Source organism: Camelina sativa, chromosome 9 (assembly GCF_000633955.1).
Source record: "Camelina sativa cultivar DH55 chromosome 9, Cs, whole genome shotgun sequence".
Lineage (NCBI taxonomy): Eukaryota > Viridiplantae > Streptophyta > Magnoliopsida > Brassicales > Brassicaceae > Camelina > Camelina sativa.
This window is the reverse complement of record NC_025693.1, coordinates 33513241-33529895: the sequence shown is the minus strand read 5'-3', so window position 1 is coordinate 33529895 and position 16655 is coordinate 33513241. Positions and strand designations below refer to the sequence as shown.

The 16655-nt window shown below is 38.3% G+C and overlaps 4 protein-coding genes and 1 pseudogene across 5 annotated transcripts; all 5 read left to right on the top strand.

Annotated features, from left to right (window-relative positions):
- LOC104715925 (F-box/kelch-repeat protein At2g24250-like) lies at nt 579-1670 on the top strand. Its single transcript, XM_010433289.1, has one exon. The coding sequence runs from the start codon at nt 579-581 to the stop codon at nt 1668-1670; it is 1092 nt and encodes a 363-aa protein (XP_010431591.1).
- On the top strand, nt 2540-4190 carry LOC104713873 (annotated as a pseudogene).
- Nucleotides 2653-6939, top strand: LOC104713872 (F-box/kelch-repeat protein At1g64840-like). 2 transcript variants are annotated; one of them, XM_019229570.1, is made up of 2 exons: nt 2653-2665; nt 5504-6939. In XM_019229570.1, exon 2 carries the CDS (start codon nt 5536-5538, stop codon nt 6703-6705), a length of 1170 nt encoding a protein of 389 aa, XP_019085115.1. In that variant the 5' UTR covers nt 2653-2665; nt 5504-5535; the 3' UTR covers nt 6706-6939. The 2 variants fall into 2 exon arrangements, with proteins under 2 accessions (XP_019085115.1, XP_010429391.1); XM_010431089.2 differs by lacking the exon at nt 2653-2665 and adding an exon at nt 4931-5320.
- LOC104715924 (F-box/kelch-repeat protein At2g24250-like) lies at nt 7879-9003 on the top strand. Its single transcript, XM_010433287.1, has one exon. The coding sequence runs from the start codon at nt 7879-7881 to the stop codon at nt 9001-9003; it is 1125 nt and encodes a 374-aa protein (XP_010431589.1).
- Nucleotides 10617-15540, top strand: LOC104713871 (F-box/kelch-repeat protein At2g24250-like). Its single transcript, XM_010431088.2, is given in 5 exon segments — nt 10617-10812; nt 10898-11063; nt 13825-13863; nt 13994-14199; nt 14201-15540. Coding segments are annotated over 4 exon segments (1326 nt in total). The 5' UTR covers nt 10617-10812; nt 10898-10967; the 3' UTR covers nt 15186-15540.

The window sequence follows — 16655 nt, the reverse complement described above, 5'->3', positions numbered from 1 at the left end:
ATAGATGAATCTCTTTTGTTTACGACCTCTATTTTCATTCTCTCACACCGCGTAACTACGCAAAATTTGGATCTCATATTAATAGCTTAAGCTTAATATATAATTCGTTGCAAACAAAGTGTGTAAACCGAACCAAAATAAAACCAATCTGAAACCAATTTGAAACGTAAACCAAATTTATGGTTAGATTTTGAAAAAGGTAGAGCGCAGAAAAACTTGAACCGCAACCAAACCATAAAATCAGATTTAGATGAGAAAAGAGAGGAAGTCATTATTTTTTTCTTAGTCGTTTCTTATTTTATCTATCACAAAATTCACTGAACCCTAAATTATTAGGGTTTTTTTTTTCCTCCGATAACTTCTCCATCATTGGTTTCGTATAGTCATAGTTTGTCAATTACACCAGGTATGTCTCTGTAATGAGCTCAGTGATTTAATATCCCCTAACCAGTCACGAGTGCACTGCCGTGCTTTTTTTGTTTTCTGTATTATATAGACTGTTTTGAGATTAACCCTTCTCTATTATATTCATGTTTGTTTACAATCGTAGCAGTAAGCCAGTAACTTTCTGTGCAAACATGGCAACATCATCGATAATGCCAGACTGGTCTCAGCTACCGGAAGAGCTACTGCACCTTATCTCGACGCATCTAGAGGATTACTGTTTTGATTTAGTTCATGCTCGCTCTGTTTGCACCTCGTGGCGATCCACTTTTCCCTTTCCTTCTTCCCTGTTACGCCCAAGATACTCTCTTCCCCACTTCCCATTAGAAAGCAAAGACTTGTGCACCTTAGAGAAGGTTCCTTTGTTCCTCTTTAGAGTTAGAACCCCTCCTGCCGCTGAGTTGCCCTATGAGTGTTTTCTAGGAGCAATAGGCCGAGATGCTTCAGATGATCATATGAAGCTACGTCCACCTTCCCTTCAGTGCTCAGTAAAAGTGAAGATTCTAGGATATGATCCAACCTTGATGATGATGAACATGCTTGACTGCCAGATCATCCCTCTGGGCCATCAGTACAGAATGATCGGTAGGGAACACAATCGCTCGGCTTTTCTCCCGCTAGACAAAGAGGGAGGAGGAGGAGAATTCGTTGTGGTTAGTAGCTTCCTTTACGATTTTATGGTGCTAACAAGTGTAGAAATGAGGTGGAAGCAGCTCGAGAACATCCCAAATGGTAGATGCACGAATATAGTCACTTTTAGAAACAAATTCTACGCAAGTTTTACTACCAGTAAAGTTGTTGCTATCGATCCTTATTCGCTGGAGGTTACTATTCTGTTTTCCTCACCTGAGAATTTTAGCTATCTGGTTCAGTCCGGCAATGAAGAACTTTTCCTGGTTGAGGTAATCTTCCCCTTTCATATTGAAATCAAATTTAGAGTGAGTAGGCTAGATGAGGAAGCTGGTAAATGGGTTGAGGTCACCGATTTGGGAGGCCGTGTATTGTTTATTTGTAGACACTTGGGAAATTTCTGCTGCTTCGCTAAAAAGCTTCCTCATGGTTTGAGTGGGAACTCGATTTTGTTCAGCCATGGGCCACGCTATGTAAATTTGATCTATAAATATGGAGTACATACCGGAAACTCAGAAGACGATCTCAACTGTTGGAGACCGTCAGGGGAGAAAGATGTGATGATCGTGGACAATTTTTCCGGTTGGAAACTTTAGACTGTTTTGATGAGTTGGACAGCTATAAGCAAAGACTTGTTTCAGCATGTTTAGCATTTGGGTATGTTTCCAACTAATGCTTTCTTAATGCTTTATGCTTACCAATTAAACATCTACGGTGCAAAAACTTTACGTCAGTGACGCTTTGAACCCTTTTTTAAACTCCCCCTTGTAATAAATCTCCACGAGTTTTTCCTTTCTTTAGGAGTAAAACTTATTTGAATAACTTTCATAGCTTATGTGATGAACAAAAACCAAACGCTCCCTAATTAACCCCAAAGATTTCTGGCAAGAACTCATATACATGTTTGTTGACATTTCGGACCTCCTCCACTCTTTGAGGTCAGTTTGCTCTCTCATAAATTATCTCTGTTTCTCTCCTCTGTTTGAACAGAGACAAAAACTCAACTCTCTCGTTATCTTTGTTTAGTTTCTTGTTCTAACAAAGACATGAAAAAAGAAGAGAGAAAACTTAAAATGTCTACATTGTTTACACCACTTACACATACTTAATAGTGGTTTCTTACCACACACACACTTAGAACTTGGCAACAACTACGACTAGCCCTTACCTCTAAGACTAGTCTAACATAATTTTCTTCTTCTGGTCTTCTCCTTTACTTGTTACTTCCTCTAATTCTTTTGTCGATTCCATCTTCCATATGGACCACCAAAATATATTTTATTTGGGCCTAAATCAAGTTAATGGCCCATGACAAAATACACAAGTAGGCCTCCACACAAGCTTAGTGACGTTATTCTCTCTCTCACCCACCATCTGTAAATCGTCTTCTTCCCTACTCAGCGAAACTTCACCATCAACTTCAACACTACCAAATTCCCAGATATTGTTTTTTTGGGGTTCTCTTGTTCAAAAAAAATGGCTAAAACGAAAGCAATACTACTTTCTCCTTATGCTCAATTTCTCTAAGCTTTGATCTCAATCACTCTCTCACTCTTCATCATCGGCTCCCACGTTTCCTTCCAGCGTTACGGTACGACCTATCTCTTTAAATCAAGTGAATCTGTTTTTTTGGTTGCAATATTGTAATGAGATTTTGCTAAAAGAATCAATTCAAATGCAAATTAGTTTTTTGGGCTTTAATCTTTCTCTGTTCAAAAAACCCTAAAAAAAAAAAAAAAAAGTTGTGATTTTTATTTATTTCAGATTTCGAAATTGCAGCAGTACGATTCTGTCTTTGTCATCAGCAAACATGGCGGAGCCCGAAACATCATCAACATCGTCGATGATACCAGACTGGTCTCAGCTCCCTGAAGAGCTACTATACCACATCTCGACGCATTTAGAGGAGGAGAACTGTTTCGATGTAGTTCATGCTCGCTCTGTTTGCACCTTGTGGCGATCCTCATTCCCCTTTCCTTCTTCCCTTTTACGCCAAAGCTATTCTCTTCCCACGTTTCCTCCTTCAGAAGGCAGCTTAGACTTGTGCACCTTCGAGAAGGTCCCTTTGTTCCTCTTTAGACGCCCAGCTCCTCATGCTGATGCTGATGCTGTTGAGTATTTCTTGAGAGGAATAAGCCGAGATGAGTCAGCGGAGGATCATATGGAGCTTCTTCCATCTCCTCTTCAGTGCTCAGTGAAAATGAATAATCCAGGATCTTATTCTGACCCAACCTTGATGAATCAGATTCTGTCTCTAGGCCATCAGTACAAGTTGATTGGTGGGAAGTTTGATGGCCTAGCTTTTCTTCCGCTAGACAAGGAGGAGGGAAAAAGAGGAGAATTTGTTGTTCTTCTCGCATACTCTATAGCTTTGATGGTGTTAACAAGTGCTAAAATGTGGTGGAAGCAGCTTAAGAACGTCCCTGATGATAATCCCTCGGGTATAGTCACTTATATTTTATGCAACTTTTTTTTCCGGAGAAATTTTGGTCATCGATCCTTATTCGCCGGAGGCGACTCTGGAGCTTCCATCTCCTCATCAGTCGCCGGGAAGTAGGAACTGGTTGGTTCCATCTGGCAATGATGAGCTTTTCCTTGTTGAGGTAACGTTCCCAACAAGTGGTGTATTAGATTTTACTCCGGTAGCTTGTAAAGTGAGTAGGCTAGATGAGGAGGCTGGTAAGTGGGTTGAGGTCAGCGATTTGGGAGATCGTGTATTGATTATTGGAATTGTCTCTTGCTCGGCTAAGGGACTTCCTCATGGTTGTGGTTTGAGTGGGAACTCAATTTTGTTTACCTATAAGTATGGAGTACATACATGAACCGCGCGGTAAAAGATCTCTCAGTTGATGGAGATCCTCAACGGAGAATCTTGTAATGATCCTCGACACATCTTTTCTGGTTATGGCATGGCTCTTCGGGCAGACTGCTAGTCTGCTAGGCCATAAAATCTTTCAGTGGATACCAGTGACATTCTATATAATTCAGAAACAAACTTTTCCTATGATTTTGTTCCTCGTTAGAGTCTTTTAATTAATGTCTGTAAAATGATAACGATACCTGGTGATCTATTTTGGAAATTTTGTGTCTACATAACATCGCTTCTATCTCAATAATCTATGTTGCATGGAAACTCATTTTGAGGTGCGTTTCCCGTTTCCGAAACGTTTCGGTAACGGAAACTCGGAAACAAGTCAGAAACACTATTTCTAAAAATTTCTGTTTGGAAACACGATGGAAACTCCGTTTTCGTTTTCTTTTTTTATAATTTCAAAATTTAATAAATAAATAAATTAAAAATATAAGAATTTATGATAAATATAATGATAAAAAATATATAATATAATTAGTAGCTTAAAAGCTAAAATCCCTAAATATATGGCGATGCTGATCAAAAAAATTGATTTTGAATGATTATTTTTTTTTTACCGTTTTACTTTTAATTAAACTATTTAATATTTATGTTTTGAATTTGTGTTGTTTCAGATTTATTTTAATATAGTTTTTATGTTTGAAGATTTATTATATCTATATATCTAAATATATATATATATGTATATATACGTTTCCTACACATTTCCATTACTTAATTTTTGAAAAAATCGTTTCCCGTTTCCAAAACGTTTCGTTTCCGTGTATCTGTTTCCGTTTCCATGTAACCTAATCAATAATCTCTTTTATCAAAAACACAAATTAAACATGAAGAGACTTGTATTAGCTTTAGTAGTAAAAACTTATTTGAATGACTTCAAATCATAAACTGTTTTCAGTTAACAACATTTTATCCAAAACATCATCACCGTCCGTCTTGATCTTACCCGATACCCTAATTCTGAACCGGCTTCACTTGATTTGAGCCAATCTAGTCTCTTTGGTTATCTCCCCGATTTAACTCCGAACCACATTTCATCTCCTTGTTAATTAAAATCCTAAGACTCTCATTCAGGCAGTAGCTTTCTCGTATCTTTCACCAACCTTAAAAAGCTTCTCTCACACACCATCTCAATCGTCTTCTACGCCACCACTCAGCGAAACTTCACCTTCAACTTCAACTTCAACTTCAACACTACCAAATTCCCAGATAGTGTTCAATTTTTCGGTTGTCGCTCAACAAAAATGGCTAAAACGGAAGCAATACTTTCTCCTTATGCTCAATTTCTCTAAACTTTTATCTCAATCACTCTCTCTCTCTCTCACTCTCTCTCACTCTTCATCATCGGCTCCCACGTTTCCTTCCAGCGTTACGGTACGACCTATCTCTTTAATCCAACTGGATATGTTTTCTTAGTTCCAGTATTGTAATGCGATTGATTAATTTTCTCTAGAATCATATCAAAATGCAAATTAGGTTTTGGGCTTAAATCTTCTCTGCTCATAAACCCTTAAAAAAAAAAGTTGTGATTTTTATTTTCAAATTTCGAAATTGCAGTAGTAAGATTCTGTCTTCGTCATCAGCAAAACATGGCAGAACCCGAAACGAAGAAGAAGACATCATCGATAATGCCAGACTGGTCTCAGCTCCCTGAAGAGCTACTCTACCACATCTCCACCCATCTAGAAGAGGAGAACTGTTTCGATGTAGTTCATGCTCGCTCTGTTTGCACCCTGTGGCGATCCGCATTTCCCTTTCCTTCTTCCCTTTTACGCCAAAGCTATTCTCTTCCCACATTCCCTCCTTCAGAAAGCAAAGAGTTGTGCACCTACGAGAAGTTCCCTCTGTTCCTCTTTAGACTCCGAGCTCCTCATGCTAATGCTGCTGAGTATTTTATGGGAGGGATTGGCCGAGATGAGTCAGAGGAGGATCATTTGGAGCTGCTTCCGTCTCCTCTTCAATGCTCAGTCAAAGTCAAGATTCCAGGATCTGACACAACCTCGATGAACATGCTTGACTGTCAGATTCTCTCTCTAGGCCATCAGTACAGAATGATTGGTAAGAAGCTTAATGGCCTGGCTTTTCTTCCGCTAGACAAGGAGGAGGGAAAAAGAGGAGAATTTGTTGTGCTTCGCATATACTCTCGCGGTGCCCCTTTGCTGGTGTTAACAAGTGAGGAAATGAGGTGGAAGCCGCTTGAGATCGACAACACTTTGGGTAGTATATGCGTGGATATATTCATTTGTAGAGGAAGGTTCTATGCAGCTTTTCTTCCTGGACAAGTTTTCAGTATCGATCCTTATTCGCTGGAGGTGACTCTCTTGTTACCCTCACCTCAGCCAGTACACTCGCTGGTTCCATTTGGCAATGATGAACTTTTCCTGGTTGAAACAACCTTCCACAATCTTGATGTAGCAGATAGTAAACGGGTATCATGTAGAGCGAGTAGGCTCGATGAGAAAACCGGTACATGGGTTGAAGTCAAGGATTTGGGAAACCGTGTATTGATTATTGGAGGGCTGGGAAATGTCTCTTTCTCTGCTAAGGAGCTTCCTCTTGGTTGTGGTCTGAATGGGAACTCGATTTTGTTCATTAATCAGCCAGGCGGTGTAACCTCCGCCTTTAAGTATGGAGAACCTACGGAATACTTTGAAGACGATGTCGATTGTTGGAGACCCTCTAGGGAGAATCGTGTGATCGTCCACAACAAATCCTTTCCGATGGTGGCCTTCCAGGCTGTAAATGCAAGTCTACCATAGTTAGCCTTGTGGACATTTGTTGGGGGGTTCTAACTCTTTAAGTAGTCGTTTGGATTTAAGCTCTAGAATTCAGTTATGTTCTTATCAAAACTTGTTGCAAGCATAGAGCAGCTTCTATTCTTGCTTTTGACTCTGTTCAGAGCCTTTTGATCGTTGTAGATTTCTTTTCTGTAAGTGACTACATTCTGGTTTAAAGTAGTGGTGGCAGTGAATTCGTAGTCATTGTGTTATACATCTGTGTGAAGATTCTTACTTTTGTTTGTAAGTAGCTATGTTCTTTTCGAACTTGTTGCAGGCATAGCAGTAATGTCGTCCCCTATATCACACCCTCTCATTTCAACTTGCTTTTATTTTGTTCAAGGCTTTTTGATCGTTGTAATTGCTTTTGTTGAGTGACTATGGTTTTGCTTAGTTTGTGTCCTTGGGATAGTTTGAGTTCTGTAATTTGAGGTTTTTCTGTGATTCAGGGAAGCTTTCAAGAAAGAAAGTTATAATCAGGAGGACAACATGAATAAAGTTTAAAAACTGTGTCTAAATAAACAAAACAGGTTGGTTTAGGTTAAGGAACATGTAAAAGTGCAACTAACTAACTAGCAACGGTACGAGGTTTATGGATGGGTTGTTTTGTTTCTGATGCATTGAATCAAGAAAGAGAACCAGAATCTGCTGGTTATTCTACACTGTAAGAAAGGAGTTAAACAAAACTTCTTCTGTAATGGCAGCGAATCAAGCTACAATGTTACTCTGTTATATGCTTTTTTATCTACTTCTTGTGGCTTCTTTTTTTAGTGGTTGGTATTTTGAAAATATTGTGTGTGTTCCGTGTTCCATGTAACGTTCGAGGTAAAAGTTGGATGTAAGGAATGAACAATCAGAGTGCATCTTGAAACGTCAAGCTTATCCAAAACACAAATTCTTAACCGACACCACTTGATTTACACACACCGGCCCAACAAAATTCCATCTCCCTTGTTTATTTTAAATCTCCTCTGCCTAAGACAGAGGCTTTCTCTTCTCTTTAGCGGCCGATACCTAAACTGCAACAAATCTTCACGAGTAGGTTGCGTCTTCCACAATCCACACAGCCAAATTTCACAATCAACAGTACCAAATTGCCAGGTTCGAGCAGATATTGTTTTTTTTTTTCTTTCAGGTTTTGTCGAAATTGTAGACATGGCAGAACCTGCAACGAAGAAGAAGGAGAAGATATCATCTTTGTACCCAGACTGGTCTCAGCTCCCGGAAGAGCTACTGCACCTTATCTCCAAGAATATGAAGGAGAACAACTGTTTCGATGTAGTTCATGCTCGCTCTGTTTGCACCTCGTGGCGATCCGCGTTTGCCTTTCCTTCTTCCCTTTTACGCCCACGTTACTCTATTCCCACTTTCAAAAGCGAAAGCGAAGACTTGTTCACCCTGGAGAAGATCCCTTTGTTCCTCTTTAGAGTCAAAACTCCTCCTCCTACCGCTCGTAATGTTGTGTTGCCTTGTGAGTATTTTCTAGGAGCAATAAGCCGAGATAATCATATGGAGCTTCTTCCATCTCCCCTTGAGTGCTCAATGGAAGTGACTATTCCAGGAGCTGTGCCAACCTTCGTGAACATGCGTGACTGCCAGATCATCCCTCTGGGCCATAAGTACAGACTGATTGACTGGGAAACAAGTCACGTGGCTTTTCTTCCGGTTGACAAGGAGGGAGGAGGAGAATTTGTTGTGCTTCGTAGCTGCTATAACTGTTTTATGGTGTTTGCAAGTGTCGAAAAGAGGTGGAAGCGGCTCAAGAACATCCCACATGGTGTATGCTCGAATATAGTCACTTTTAGAGGCAGATTTTATGCATCTCATTCGGGAGAAGTTTTTGTTATCGATCCTTATTCGCTGAAGGTAACTCTCCTGTTCCCCCCACCTCAGGATCACGTACACTTTCTGGTTCCATGTGGGAATGATGAACTTTTCCTCGTTAGGACAATCATCCCAGGAGATGGTGTATCACAGTTTAGTAGGCTAACCTGTAGAGTAAGTAGGCTTAATGAGAAGGCTGGTACATGGGTTGAGGTCAGCAATCTGGGAGACCATGTATTTTTTATTACTGGTCACTTTGGAAATTTCTCTTGCTCAGTTAAGGAGCTTCCTCATGGTTGTGGTTTGACTGAAAACTCGATTTTGTTCACCCAGCTGCCAAGAGATATAGCTTTCCCCTATATATACGGAGTACATACAAGAAACTCATGGAAGAATTGTTTGGTTAAACTCAACACATCCTTTCCGATCATGGCTTTCCCTGCTGAGCACTACTAGGCTGTAAATTCTAGCTTCCGATAACTGGTTATTCTGATCTTGTCCTCGGATTTTAACGTCTAGATTGTGTGATATCTGATGTCAGCCACTGTTATGGATACTGGATCACTAGTATTTAAGGTTTCGATTCTCTGAAATCTGATTTTAGCCATTGTTTGTAAGCAGCTATGTTTTTATCAATCTTGTTGCAGGCATAGCAGCAATGTCGTCCACTATGTCATACCCTCATACAGCTTCTATTCTGTTCAAAGCTTTTTAATCGTTGTAGATTGCTTTTTTCTGAGTGACTATGACTACTATATTTTGGTTTAAAAGTAGTGATATACTGATATTTGCGCAGCGTAGTCCATGGGTAAATATCAGTATGCATCTTCATGTTTAAACTGGTCGGAAAGCGGCAAACAGTAACACTGCGTCTTTAGTTCGAGTCCTAGGGATAGTGAAGATCTTGATAATCATGAGTTCTGTAATAATGTATCATATTTGAGCTTTTTTCTGTGATTCAAGCTTTCAAGAAAGCAAGTGATAATCAGGACAACATGCATAAAGTTTAACTCTGTCTCCATAAACAAAACAGGTTGTTGTAGGAACATGGTAAGTGCAACTAACAAGCAATTTGGGGTTTATGGGTGGGTTGTTTCTGATGCATTGAATCTTTCGAACAATCAAGAAAGAGAATTCCAGAATCTGCAGATCTTGATGGTTCTGTTACTTCAGTTCACTCCTAACGCTGAAGTTAAATTTAAGTTTTGAGTAGTTCTTAGAACTCTATATAATCATCATTATCTTGTTGCACTTTCTATATTGGAGAGGAGTGGAACACGGCTTAATGGAACTGTTCGTTGTATAACTCCAAAAATTTTGGGATATTTATTCTCTGAACAATTAGATATTTTCTCGTTTTATTGTTAATATTTTATATTAGCTATGACTTTTTCTATTTGTCTTAGAACATAAGATCTTAAAAATCCTATAATTAGAAAATGGTATCTTAACAACTCTCTAAAGTCTAAGCCACCAAATACATCGAAACTAAGATAAAAAAAAAAAAAAAAAGCTTTTGCTTTCTTTAGTAACTTAACTTGCGTGATTCGGTTTACCTATTCTTCCGTAGACTTAATTAGAGACTTTTTTAAGTTATAAAAACATAGTTGTTGTCTTGTTGATAAGTAAGACGACAAAGCCATGAACGACAACAAGATACTCAGGAATGGCGTATTGTCTGTTCTTCAAGAAACGAATGATTCTCCCCCACGGAAAATTAAAAGCGGCTTAGATCGGTCATCGACGTCAAAACAAATTTGCTTTTCGAGCCACTTTCCTCGGGTGAGAGAGTTCTGACTGATGGACAGTGGGAAAAGCTTGAAAAGTGACATGATGCCATATTTGGATACCGGAGTCCGGAGATTGGATCTCGTATACATTTCTTAGTGCACCATAACTGTGTACCCCTCTTGATACTAGTAATTAGGTAACAAAAACAAGACCTACCTTATAAAATTTATTTGAACTAATATAACGTGGAATTCTGAACCGGCTTGATTTGATATGAACCGGGCCAAGCCCCTCCGGTTCTTTCCTGATTGAACCACGAACCAAATTCTATCTACTTCTCAATTATTATCCGAAGTCTTTATCTACACACCACAAGCCTTTTGAGTTTCTTTTCTTCCGGGTACTGTCCACACAAAGCCAAACTTCACAACCGACATTACCAAATTGCTTCTCAATTTCTCAAAGCTTAACCAGAATCACTCCCTCTTCCTTGAGAGACCTTCGGCTCCAACTCTTCATCCCAGTTAAGTTACGGTACGACCTATCTCTTCTAATCTCTGCAATTTCGCTGAAAAGAGTGTATAATCATAATTAACATCAGTTGTGATTTTTATTTTAGATTCCGACTTCTTCATCAGCAAGCATGGCAGAACCGGAAACCAAAGAAGAAGACATCATCAACATCGTCGATGATACCAGACTGGTCTCAGCTTCCTGAAGAGCTATTGCCTCTTATCTCGACGCAGCTAGAGGAGAACTGTTTCGATGTAGTTCATGCTCGAATGGTAAGGATTTACAATTATTTTTAATATAAAATTTAAACAATTTAAAGTTTAGATTCTCTTTAAAAGTTTTAAAACTTGTCATTCTCCAATGGTATGGTAGAACCCCAATAATAAATTTAGGGGTTTTAAGAATTAATAAATATTATTTTGAAAATTATAATATTTTAAAGAAAAGTTATTTTGTTAATTTTCAAAATATTTTTATATTTTATAGAACTTAAAATTATTGCATTTTATAAAAATAATAAAATATAAACAACATGACATAAAAGCATCTAAAAAATAGATATACAAATCATGAACAGAAAACAAGATTAGTTAAAATCCTAAGTTGTGTCAAGTTTTTGCCATATATTCTCAACCAAATTAGCTTTCTATTATTAATGTTATTCAATCACATACTTGATTTCGAACGTTCATAAAATTCACTTGTGAAGCTCTGTTTGATTATGTTTGTGCGAATTTTTATATATCAAACTAAGTGTACTTATCTCTTTTGTCTTCTACTATAATATCGTAAAATATGATACATGCTCTTATAATCTTTCCTATTTTTACCTTGTCTCAAATAAGTGTTGGATTTTCTACAATAACATATGTAGCTTCCAAGAATTCAAAAGCAAGCTCGACATCTTTGCGGATAACTTTTTGATGTGTAGCATATAAGGATGCTTTCGGACCTTGTGAAATTGAAATCGATTAGATAAAAGTTGCTCATTTCGAATAAATATCATTTGTGAGATAGTATGCCAAATGATATTCATGTCTGTTGACATTGTAATTCACTTTTGGAGCTCGACTTTGTAATATATCATCAAAAACTGGTGAGCGACCAAAAATATTTATATCGTTTAAGGTAACTGGAGGTCCAAAAAAAGTGTGTCATATCTAGAGATCTTGTGAAGCTACAGTCTCTAAAATGATTGTTGGTTTTTCATATCCATGTATATATTGTTCTTTCCAAGCGATGGAGCAATTCTTCCACTCCCAATGCATACAATCGATGCTTCCTATCATCCCGGGAAATTCGTGTATCTCTATAATATCGAGTAGTCGTTGAAGATCTTCTGGTGTGAGTCTTCCTAGGTACTCATCTCTGAATCAATATATGGTTCCTTCAACAAAATGTTTCAAGCATGCATTCATAGCATCTCTGAAGGAATTATATATTTGTTCGTAGATGAGTACCTAAGAAGACCTACACCAGAAGATCTTCAACGACTACTCAATATTGGAGAGATACACAAATTTCTCGTGATGATAAGAAACATCGATTGTATGCATTGAGAGTGAAATAATTGTTCCACCGCTTGGAAAGAACAATATACATGTGGATATGGAAAACCAACAATCATTTTAGAAGTTGTAGCCTCACAAGATCTCTAGATATGACAAACTTTTTTTGGACCTCCAAGTACCTTAAACGATATAAATATTTTTGGTCGCTCACCAAATTTTGATGATATATTACAAAGCCGAGCTCCAAAAGTGAATTATATTGTCAACAGGCATGAGTATCATTTGGCATACTATCTCACAGAAGAAATTTATTCGAAATGAGCAACTTTCATCTATATTGATTTCAATTCCACAAGGACTTAGAGCATCCTTATTTGCTACACATCAAGAAGCTGTCTGTAAAGATGTCGAACATGTTTTTGGAGTATTGCAAGCTCGATTCGCTATTGTAGAGAACAAAGCTCTTATTTGGAATAAGATAAAAATTGGAAAGATTATGATAGTAGAAGACGAACGAGATGGATATACTCAGTTTGATATATCAAAATTCACCCAAACAGAATCAGACATAACTTCACAAGTGGATTTCACATTTTCTACAAATATACCTTTAAATCTCTATAATATTATGCATATTCAAATGGAGTTCGTGATCGAACAATACATCAACAATTGAAAGCTGATTTGGTTGAGCATATATGACACAAATCAAGAATACATCTAATCGTTTTTCCGTTTATATATCTATTTTTAATATATTTATGTTATATAGTTTAAAATTTTACGAAATGCAATATTTTTATAATTTTAATAAAATATTTTCAAACTTAAACAAAATAAATTTATTTAAAATATTATAATCAAAAATAATATTTTTTAAAACCCCCAAATTTACAAATATGGTTCTACCATTAGAGGAATACAAATTTAAGAACTTTAACAAAGATTTTTAACTTTAAAATTTTCAAAGTTTATATAAAATAATAGTTGTGAAAACCCCCTTACCATTAGAAGTGGTCTAAAGGGAATAAAAAACACACAAACATTTGAAACAAAGTATAAGGATTAAGGAGTATCATATCACATTTTCACCATTGCTCCTTGTCAAGCAATTATTTATTATGTCGTAACAAATTTCGTTGTGGTGAGACAATCCCCTCAAAACGACGTCGTCGTCGTCGTCATCACGATTTTATCCGAAACCCAAAGTCTTAACCGGCATCACTTGATTAATAACCGGAGCAATCCCTTCGGTTTTCCCCGATCCAACCCTTTACTCCTTAATTCAACATTCCGAAGCCTCTACGCTAAACAGAAGCTTTGCTGGTTTCGCCTCAACTACCCCAGCAGAGAGTGTCTGCGTCTTCCACACCACACAATCAGCCAAAACTTCACAATCGACAGTACCAAATTGCTTCTCTTTTTTTTTTTTTTGGTTCAACAAAGGCGGAAGCGATTCCATATCTGTATGCTCAATTTCTCATAGCTTTAATCAGAATCACTCCCTCTTCTCTTCATTCAGGGACCTTCCGGCTCCAACTCTTTCATCTCAGTTACGACGGTACGACCTATCTCTTGTAATCTCTGCGATTTTGCTGTAAAGAGTGTATAAAATCATAACATCAGCTGTTATTTGGATAAAACCTTTTAAAAATATACAAAAATTTGTAATTTTTATTTCTCATTTTCAGTCTTCATCAGCAAACCCTAAAGTAGTAAGCTTTTTGTCAGCAAATATGGCAGAACCTGCAACGAGGAAGACGAAGAAGATATCATCTTTGTACCCAGACTGGTCTCAGCTCCCGGAAGAGCTACTGCACTTTATCTGCAAGAAGAATCTGAAGGAGGACAACTGTTTCGATGTAGTTCATGCTCGCTCTGTTTGCCGCTCGTGGCGATTACTCTGTTCCGTCGTTCGCCGACTTCCCTTTAGAAAGCAAAGACTTGTGCACCCTCCAAAAGATCCCTTTGTTCCTCTTTAGAATCAAAACTCCTCCTCTTGATAGTGATGCTGCTGAGTATTTTCTGGGAGGGATAGGCCGAGATGAGTCAGAGGAGGATCATATGAAGCAGCTTCTTCCATCTCCCCTTCAGTGCTCAGTGAAAGTCAAGATTCCAGGATCTGATCCTACCTTGCTGAACATGCTCGACTGCCAGATCATCCCTCTGGGACATCAGTACAGAATAATCGGTAAGGAATGCAAGCACATGGCTTTTCTTCCGCTAGACAAGGACCGAGGAGGAGGAGAATTCGTTGTGCTTGTACCATGCCATTCCTGTTTACTGGTGTTAACAAGTGCTGAAATGAGGTGGAAGCGGCTTGGTAACATCCCATATGCTTTCTCCTTGGATATAGTCACTTTTAGAGGCCGGTTTTATGCATCTTGTTATGCCTGTAATACTTTCGTCATTGATCCTTATTCGCTCGAGGTGACTCTTCTGTTTCCCGTACCTAAGAATATACACTATCTGGTTCCATGTGGCGATGATGAACTTTTCCTGATTGAGGAGCTTGTGGGAATCTACCTAGCTGTTGGTGTTGGTGGATTAGACATTAGTCAGTTAACATTTAGAGTAAGTAGGCTAGATGAGGAGGCTGGTAAATGGGTTGAGGTCAATAATCTGGGAGACCGTGTATTGTTCATTGGTGGAGGCTTACGAAATGTCTCTATCTCAGCTAAGGAGCTTCCCTATGGTTGTGGTTTAACCGGGAACTCGATTTTGTTCACCCATATGCCAAGCAATGTAACTTTCGCCTTTAAATATGGTGTACATACTGGAAACGCGGAAGACGATCTCAACTGTTGGAGATCCTCAAGGGAGAATCCTGTGGTGAAACTCAACACTTCCTTTCCGGTCATGACTCTCCGGGTTGAACGCTAGGCCAGAAAATATACATACTCGATCTGACTGTAGCAGATGTGCTCTGGCCTCTGACCTGTGGTGTGACAAGTAACCTTAATGGTAACTTTGATAAGGCATTCTTGTTAGTAGTGGAAGAAATCTACTGTAGTTATCCTTTAGCTTAGGGAAATTCGTTGGAATTTCTTAATTTGTTTGGAAGAACTATAATTCAGTTATGCTGCTGTTATCAAATTTGTTGCAAACAAAGAAACAATGTCGTCCTTGTCCACTATGCCATACCCTCACATTAACAGCTTCTATTCTTGCTTTTGATTCTGTTCAGAACCTTTTGAACGTTGTAGATTGCTTATGGGTACTACATTCTGGTTTAACACGTCTGTTTTAATTTGTGGGAAATTTTTCCTTACTTTTCTCACTTAAATTAGACACCAGTCAGAGCAGTGGTTACCTAAACTTAATGTTACCAAGCTCCGTGTTCTTTCATCGATGGGGATTTTAAATTAATCACTTTTAACCTCATAATCGATCACAAAAATTGGAAGAACAGTAACTCTGCATTTGTTGTCGCCGAAACGAAGAAGAAGAAGACATAACATCTGTCGCATAAGCAAAGAATTGTGCACCCTCGAGAAGGTCCCTTTGTTCCTGCTCGTCATGCTGATGCTGTTGAGTCGTTGCCATATTTTCTGGGAGGAATAGGCAAAGATAAGTCAAATGACCATATGGAGCTTCCCTCTCCCCTTATGTTCAGTGAAACTGAAGATACCAGGATCTGATCCAACCTTGATGAACATGCTGGACTACCAAATCATCATCCCTCTGGGCCATCAGTACAGAATGATTGGTTGCATCAGTCCGTACAGATCTTTCTGGTTATTTTTACTTGAGGTCACTGCTAATGTTGAAGTGTTAAATCTCAGTTTTTGAGATCTTTAAACTTTATTTCATCATCATGATCTTGTTGCATTTTATATATTGCAGAGTGAAACACAGCTTAATGGAACTGTTCGTTGTGACTACCCTTTTTGGTAATACACCTTGTGTTTAGGTTCTCCATCAAGCTACTGCATGTCTTATAGACCCATTTTTGTGGCACCAGCAGGCAGCAGCTAACGAGGCTATACAAGAAATTGGACAAAGGTGTTGAACGCTTTTAGGACAATTTGACACTGTCCAAAACTGAAACATCAAGCCACAATACAGAAACTCTTTTCTTGGTCACATGGATGGAACTGGCGCTTGAGGAAAAGTGAAAAAGTATATTGCTATTAACCGGTTAGTTCCCGAAGACTCTCTGCCTATAAACTCTCTCAATAAAGCAATGTAAAAATATGCCTTGAACGAGTCTTTTATTTTCTCAACGGTTAGGTAAAGCTTTTCCAACTTTTTTACATATTGGACTTGTTCGTTTGGTTGACGCTGGCGGCTGCGGCAGCGGCTGCGTTTATGTTTTTAACCGCTGAATTGAAACAACATTTAAAAATATTA

What these genes read in the sequence shown, in the direction of transcription:
- LOC104715925 (XM_010433289.1), top strand. Translation starts at nt 579, where the DNA reads ATGGCAACATCATCGATAATGCCAGACTGGTCTCAGCTACCGGAAGAG.
- LOC104713872 (XM_019229570.1), top strand. Translation starts at nt 5,536, where the DNA reads ATGGCAGAACCCGAAACGAAGAAGAAGACATCATCGATAATGCCAGAC.
- LOC104715924 (XM_010433287.1), top strand. Translation starts at nt 7,879, where the DNA reads ATGGCAGAACCTGCAACGAAGAAGAAGGAGAAGATATCATCTTTGTAC.